Raw genomic sequence first — 8,240 nt, 5'->3', positions numbered from 1 at the left:
AGAAAATTTGTCCATTACAATGACAGAATTTAGTTGGGCGGATCAAAGGGTGTCATGGTTATGTACAAAAATATAAAGCCAAACATCATGTAGGAGTTAAATTCATATATTATGTTAGCACAGGGAATTATTTTCTCCATTGTGAGGTTGCACGCACTTTATGGAATGCTATCTTCAGTCACTTCAGTTTGTCTTTGGTTATGCCTCTTCAGGAAGTAGATTTATTCGCTTGCTGGTAGACGGGTAATCGCTCTCAGAGTACGGTTGTGTGGAAGATAGTTCCTTCTTGCCTTTTGTGGTGCTTGTGTAGAGAATGAAATGATAAGACATTTCGAGGACAAAGAAATGACGATTAAGGAGCTCATTACTTTTTTTCTTTTTTTTTCTTTGTTCTCTTGGACTACTGCGTTCCTAACTCCATTAGTAATTAGCTTTAATGATTTCCTTGTTCTTTTTTCTTCTCCTTCTTAGACGCTTCTCTTGTATACTCCCTGTATACTTGACAGTGTTTTGCCTTTTTTTAATGATATTACTCTTACTTATCAAAAATAAAATTATTTACCCAAAAAAACCACCAAAATATATCAAATACTGCTATATTCATTTTCCATCACTAGTTCTCATTTGTTGTCAAGTATACAACAAATACTAGCCACCTTAAGCAGAATAAAGTGCAGGCTCCCCCATAAATGATCAATATACCATAGCAGCGATATCAATGTCCAAAAGAAATAAGATTCTAATTAACTTTCCAGTTAGATTTTTGATACTACCAGGAAGACTAGTCTGTCTGGCCTAGATGGACAATGAGCAAAGGAGACTCGAAAACATATAACATTTCATAAGATTAAGTCACAAAAGAGGTGCCACCAACAGAATTCAACATTTATTGACTTAATATAAAGTAATAGTTGGAACCTCTGTGGTAGATTGTGAGTTGCCAAAAACCAACCTCCCTGCTCGTCCAACTGCTGCTCCTCAGCACCTCCAAGCTGAAGCTGAGATGAGCTCCCGATGCTGCCAGCACAGCACAAGCGACGCCTGGCGCTTCTCAACATGAAACCCCCTAACCGGAGTCCTCTTCACCACACATTCTGCCTGAGTTTCAGTGAAGTTGCTGAATGTTAAAGGTGAGAACCCGGCGGAGGCAAAGAGTGTTTTCCAAAGGGGCATTTTGTCTGGGGCTCGGAAACGCCCCAGAACAGTGCTTTCGATCTTAGGCTGAAGAAGGAACTTCTCAATCTTGCTCACAGCATCCGAAGTCACATTAACAGCATCCAGAGACTCCAAGAGATTTATGTAGGAGTGGAGAGCTTGTACAACATGTTGTGGGAAGGGAAGATCGGTTCTATCACACCCTCGGTCCAAGGACACCACAATTTTCGGCGAGAGCTGCTTCACAAAGCGGAGGAGAGAAGGAAGCGCAGCCGGTTGATTGGAAGAAGACCAAATGGGAAAATTCACTGCAACTGCCTCATTCTCAGCCGCTCGCAGAATGGGCAGGGAATAAGAGGCTTGGTCCAAGCAATCAAAGTTCACCACTTCAAGCTCAAAACTTATTCCAATCTCATTAGCAAACTGCGTTAAGTTGTCGCGCATAAGCCCGAGCTCAATGGCATGATGGGTGTAAGGAGAGGCAAAGGCAGTGATTTTCAATGATGGGGCACCCCTGTTCCTAACTGGAAGTTCTTGCATAAACGACGCCCACTGTGCACCAAACCCAATATCAAAATCCACAATATGAATACGGCCAACATCATCCAGAGCTTCAAGGAGGGCCTGGTTGCAGGTGAAATTGACAAACTGAATAAGCGGTGAGATTTCGGAGAAGACTTTGTAAGCGCCCATCTTGAAGATAACATCAAATGGGGTGGGGCTCCTTGGTGGAGGGGAGGTGACTGGGTTGTTCATAAGGAGGAGCAATTGCAGAGCCTCCTTGAAGTAGAAAGCAGCCCTATGGAGGGGCTTTCCAACAGGGGAGAGCTGGTGATTGAGCCGCGCCAATATCCCTTGCGCGTGTGAGAAATTCCCAGTCTCTACCAGCTCTGCGGCCTTATAGAGCTGGTCGACCAAAGCAAACTGTTGTTGTTGTAGTTGCTGCTGCTGCTGCTGATGGTGCTGGTGGGCCATGTCCTCTTCGCCAGGTCCCATTTTCTGCAGCTTGGGCACCATCTGTGGCTTTTGTTGCTGAAGATGATGCTGAGGAAGAAATTGCACTCCTGAAGAGAAACCCAGATGTTGTGGCTGTAGCTGTTGCTGCTGCTGCTGATGCTTTCTGAGCAAAAACTCGTGCCCAGGATCGCCAAAAGGAACCTTCGGGATCGGAGTGAGAGGATCTAACCCAACCCAGTTGGGTCGCTTCGGATGGGGAGGCTGCAGGAGGTGCTGTTCCTGTTGGGAAAAAGACAATGGCAGAAAAAAGTTGGGATTTTGAGAGTGTGGCTGTTGGTTCAACAACACCTGCGGATTCACAATCTGGGGCTTCTCATCTGGGGCTTCAAACTGTTGCTGCTGATAAATCATGCCAGGATGCAAAGTAACTGGAAGAGGGAGACTGTTAGCTGAGCAACAATAAACTGGGTTTTGTATATTACAATTGCTGTTGTTGCTGCTGTTCAACCCGACACCAGAAACCTTGTAATTTAGGACCCCAGAAGAGCTTGGAACAATTGTACCACCATTCTTTCCACTACTATTACTGTTGCTGTTGCTATTTGTAAAACCCCCAGAAGCTGGAAAAGCAGAAAGATTAGGACTGGGATTAATGCTTGTAATTAGATTACCAGTACCCGAAACGCCTCCGATGGGCTCGAACCCGCCGGGACCCTGATCGACGACTCCCAGCCCGGCATTGCCGTCTAAATCGAGAGGATTGTTCGCAGTCTGCAAGAGCTGTTTGAGGCCGAACGACGGGTCGTCCACATCGCCCGCGATCCAACGCAGCAGCGAATGCTCCTGCCCGTGGCTCGGCGACGCCGCCGTTTCCGATAACATGCTCTCCCAGTCTTCCAATCCAAGCGCGCATCTCTCCCCTCCGCCAGTGACCGCCTCTAGTCCGCTCGGAAACGGTTGGAGCTCCGATGCCCATTCGTCCTTTCGAGTGGGTCCGTGTTCGGGCGCGGTTACGGCAGGCGGTGGTTCCGAGGAGCCTCCTCCTCCTCCGCCACCGAAAGAGGAAGACAGAGTCGATGCCGATGTGGGAGGGCTCGGGCTTCTTCTCATATGAAGCACAGAGGTGGGCTCCTTGTTGTTGTTGTGTCCGGTGCTGTTGTCGTTGCTCCCAAAGCCAAGAAGCTCTTCTTTCTTATGATTGTTACTGTTCCAAGCACAAATCGGAGCAAAGCCTGCGATTTCAAAGACCCCCTTTCCCTGTAGCTGAAAGGGCATCCCTCTCATACCCAGAAAAAAAAAAAAAAGAAAAAAAAAAAAAAGAAGCTGTTGAAAGATCAGAGAAAGCCCAAGATTTGCACAGAGGAAGAAGAACAATGACAGTGCAATATATGGGTTAGCTCAAGTAGGCTCTCAGATTTCTTTTTTCCCAAGGCCTCAGAGACACCATCTTTCCTTGCATGCCATGAATCCCTCAACTGAAAGGAAAGATACCCATTTCAGAAAAACTTTTCATACTTCATAGCGCTATTATTGACCACCTTGTTTTTTCTCTTCCTTTTCAGCTCCATAGTCTCTCTACTGCTCTATGCAAATCCATTTGAGCTCCATGTCTCTCTCTCTCTCTCTCTCTCCAAGCTTTCTTGCTGTTGTTGGAGGGAGGTGGAGGATTTGTGGTGCTGCTTTTGTGCTTCTAATCTCTTCTTCAACCCTTATGTCGCAGCTGTACTCTGTACCCTTCTCTGTTCTGCCATGGATGCGTGCATCATAAAAAAGGTAATAAAGTGGCCTCGCTCTTCCCCATCTCTTTCTCAGTCTCTCTCTAGTCCCTATCTCTTTTCTCTCACTCTAAATATATTTTCCCATTTTCATTGTTTTTTTTTTTTTTTTTTTTTTTTTTTGGCCTTTTCACCTCCTGAACCTGTATTTATCTCTCTCTCTCTTTCTCTCGCTTATGTTTCCGTCTGAGTTGTCTTTCCCTTATTTTACAGGGTAAATTGCGCGCACCACTTTTTGACTGTGGGACACCCATTACTAAACCATATATAAATTTCCGACCAATTGAATTTTACGATTCAGTTTCAAAAAAGTAAGTGATTTTTAAACATGGGAGAATGACTTCTTCTACTTTTTGTTAATTAATAGAGTAAGGGAGAATTAAATGTTATTAATAAAAAATAAGTATTTTTTACATATGTATTTTCAGTAATAATAACTAAAATACTTAAGGATAAAGTGTATCAATAGAGAAGTCAAAATATCTTTTATGGCTATTTACTGTAGCAGACTACATTACTAAAATATCAATTCTTTTTCTTTTTTTTTCCTTCTATCTTTATCTATTTTTTTAAGAAAACAATGAGTAATACTACATATCATTCATTTGTCCTCATTTTATCTTCCCAAAATTGATGTGGCTCTTGAAATCACCATTGAATTTATGATAGATCATTATTGAATTTTGATCCAATTGTAATTTTAATGGAGAATGTTGTAAATGACACAATATTTTTAAGGTCTGAATTGAATGAATTTTTTTTTTTACATGTCCACACAAGAGAGGGGAGGGAGATTCGAACTAATGACCTCCGCTTCATGAGGCGTGATCTTTAGCCGATTAAGCCACATCTTGAAGACAAATTGAATGAATTTTACTTGAAGGAGATTTCACCATTTTTATTAACGTTTGCTGAATGAGACTTAAACAAGCTGGCTTTCATTGATGCCAAGTTGCCAACTCTATTTTCCTTTTTCATAAATAGTAGTATTAATTAGATCTAAGGGCGCGATTATGGTGGTATAATATATAATGGATAATGACTTTTTTAAATATCAAATAAGATAAGCTTTCATCGCATCTTAAAAATGTCTTTACTAACATTTTTTTTTTCTTCATGTGTTAGAGACAAGTCTTAAAAATATATTTTTCTCATTTTTCATTTTACGTTTTGTTTTGGAGACAATGTTGATTTCTTTTATTATGATTTATGGGGAAGAATCGGTTATATGTTAAAGACATGTGCCATAATAAGGATTCCTTTTCACTTTTTTTTTCTTTTCTTTTCTTTTCTTAAGGTACCAAATGATGTTCTTTTTTCTTTTAATATTAATTGTTTTACCAAAAAACTAGTCTATTATATTCTATATCTAGCTTTAAAATTTAATGAAGCTAAAATCGGCACGACTACTACCACGTCAAAAGGGACTTGCAATCATTAAGAATACTAGCTTAGAGGTTTGTTGGAGTAAGCCGACGGGTGATACATCAAATGCCTAAATTAGTAAAGATTTTGAGGAAAACTCTCCTCGATCCCCTAAGAGGAAGAAACTCTTAGAATTAATGTGTGCTTCGAATGAATGAGTGGAGTGTTTACCTTTCCTTTCAAACCATTTTCCCTCAAGTTGAAGGTCACGCCTTCCTCATATAGGTCTTTCACGCATTGCCCTCCAACTAGATTGTGTGTAGTTAGTTCATTAGGAGTAGATCACCCAATCTAGCAAGGGGTGTTTCCGATAACCTCTCATTTGTCATGGGTCAGGTGCCTTGGTGATGGAGGAGAGTGGTGCTACCATGCCTTCTCTATCGTGGGTTGCCGAGAAAACTTGCTAACAGATCATGATTTGGCCCATTTTTAGGTGGGAGGAAAGATTGGGTGCCACACAGCCTATTTTAATCCTTCTACAGTTGTCAAAATGGGGTTGATGGGCCAACCTAGGTTTGGGTTGGTCCATGCTTGGAATAGGCTTTCCTAGCCTAGGCCTAGTGGGTGAAATCTAGGTGTAACTATGACGACCCGGTTCAATCCGTTTTTCTTTTTTAAAACGGATCATTGCAGTGGCATGACTGCACAACATAAACTCAATCATCACAATAATTTGTACATGCCTAATAGTGTAACGCCCCCAAAATTAGATAATTGTATTTACTTGGAGAGTTACTGGCGATGCCCTTAGTGCAATTAATTGGTAATTGACCAGGAGGAAATCACCCTTACACTTATTAGAGTAGAAAGGCATGCAAAAACGAAAATCATGATCTGAGACTTTTATTTCTAAATCCACAAAGAATATTCATGTATCATCAAACATAGACTCAAAGCTTCCAAACAGACATTACTATCACAATTAAATTATATTTACCCAAACCACACCTTATGAGCAATCCGCTTGGCATTTTCATCTCAGCGAATTTCTCACCATCATGAATCTTGCTAACTTGCAAAACACCAAGGTGTTTCGCAGTGGAGAAGAAATAACTGCATAAGTTCACGACTTAGTAACTAAATAATTACTAGACCGATCATAAAATAAGCCTTAGGAAGCACTTAACATTCTGGAATTATAAACGTGGGTTTTCACAAAGTAGTACGTATTGCCCCCGTCCTTATGCTAGATGAAATGTAGTTTATTTTGAAGATTTGATGAGGCATAATCTCGATGATAAGCACTAATACTTTAATGTAAAAGAAAGCATGTTATATTTATGTATTTAAGTCAGCTCTTTTCTATACGGTCTACCCAGAATATTATCCCCATCCCGGTAAAGTTGGTGCTATCATAAAGGACCTGTTAATACAATACCAGTGCTTCGAATATTATATACATACCATCATATACTTGCAGCTCGACTGAGTTCGACCTCAGGTGCCCCACGCTACTAGTAAAGTCATAAACAACCATTGGATCCAAGACTTATCAACTCAAGTAACCTTTGTGACCATAGGGTCAAGCCTATATAGTAAAGCCCATGGTTGTTCTACTACACGTACTGATGTACCATGTTATACGATGCAAATATTGTTCATTTATTAACATTGTAAAATAGTATTACTCATCACGAAGCTGTATACAAATAACAGGCTCATGGCATATTATTACAAGAATAAAATATGCTCAGTCCGCTAACATATCACATGTTAGAATGAGACCAATTTTTTAAGTATATGCTTACCTCAAACGCTCATCCAAAGGCTCGGACATACCCTAATATTAAACATAATACAACGAGAGTCTTGTTAGTTTTATTGGCTACATTCTGTTGACAAAATCACTACTAGTAAGTGTTCTACTGAAACAGGGATGCCGTATTTATCTAGAGTTTTCCAGAATATTTAGAACTTAATTCTCAACTATGAAAAGGCCTTAACATGACAAGTATCAGTGTCACAAGTATCAAGAAGGCAATTTTCAGACTCTTGGATGATTCTGCGTAGTTTACAACTCAGCAAAAGTTGGATCTTCAGTTGACCATCTGGATGGCCCAGTGGAAGCGTCTGGACTCCCATCAATTCAAGAAGATTCTGAATAGTTCAGCATAGACAGCATGAATTGTCCGGATGATAAGGCAACATTGTCCGGAAGCTACTCCATGTTCAAAAGATTTTGAACTACGCAGCAAACACTTTTGCTGAAGATAGCTAGCAACCGTCCGGACGCTAGGACAACACCGTCTGGACGCGGCCTTAATAAGAAAACGCGTGAAGCGTATTATGGAAGTTGGTTGCAGTTTACCGTCCGGACGCTCTCAGCCTACATCCGGACGCCGCCTAGAGAACTCCGAATCAATGTTGAATTAGGTTTTCAAAAGCCTATAAATAGAGGTCTCTAGGCATGTATTATTTACAGAATTTAGTATTGAATTCTTTTGAGCTTAGAGATGGTATTTAGGTAGAAATTGTGGTTTTGTCGTATGCTTATGTGGCATCCCACATCCGGATGGGTTAGTGATGCGTTCAGACAGGTACCCTATAGGTTTAAGTATCGTTTTTCAGCCCTAGCTGTCACACCACACTTCCACTATTACTCATTTTTTCTTGAGTTTTTGTCCTTTTGATGCGTTTTTCTTGTGGTTTCTCACGAGTTTTCAGCTTATTTTGTCCGTTTGTGCACTTTTATCTCCTTTCCAGGTATTTTGCTTCATCTTGTGCATTATTTTCAGTTTTATTTAACTGTTATTCTTTTTAGCATTCTGGAATTTATTTTGAGATAAATGTTAAAGCATGTTCTTTGCTGTTGTGTTTGGAATAACTGCTATATCATTTATTTGGACTGTGTTGGGATCTATTGCTTATTTGTAATTTTTGGGAAGTCCATTTTACTGTCGTTATAATGCCGATTTTTTTTTTTACTAA

The 8,240-nt window shown here is 40.6% G+C and overlaps 1 protein-coding gene across 1 annotated transcript; it reads right to left on the bottom strand.

Moving 5' to 3' along the window:
- Positions 1–667: 667 nt before the first annotated feature.
- LOC133854230 (scarecrow-like protein 22) lies at positions 668–3,943 on the bottom strand. The gene has a single exon (XM_062290320.1). It carries the CDS (start codon positions 3,394–3,396, stop codon positions 979–981), a length of 2,418 nt encoding a protein of 805 aa, XP_062146304.1. The 5' UTR covers positions 3,397–3,943; the 3' UTR covers positions 668–978.
- Positions 3,944–8,240: the final 4,297 nt, after the last annotated feature.

Source organism: Alnus glutinosa, chromosome 13, assembly GCF_958979055.1.
Source record: "Alnus glutinosa chromosome 13, dhAlnGlut1.1, whole genome shotgun sequence".
NCBI classification, from domain to species: domain Eukaryota; kingdom Viridiplantae; phylum Streptophyta; class Magnoliopsida; order Fagales; family Betulaceae; genus Alnus; species Alnus glutinosa.
This window is presented reverse-complemented; position numbering and strand designations above follow the sequence as displayed.

Excerpts from the sequence above, each read along its gene's own strand:
- LOC133854230 (XM_062290320.1), bottom strand. The coding sequence starts at position 3,396 with ATGAGAGGGATGCCCTTTCAGCTACAGGGAAAGGGGGTCTTTGAAATC.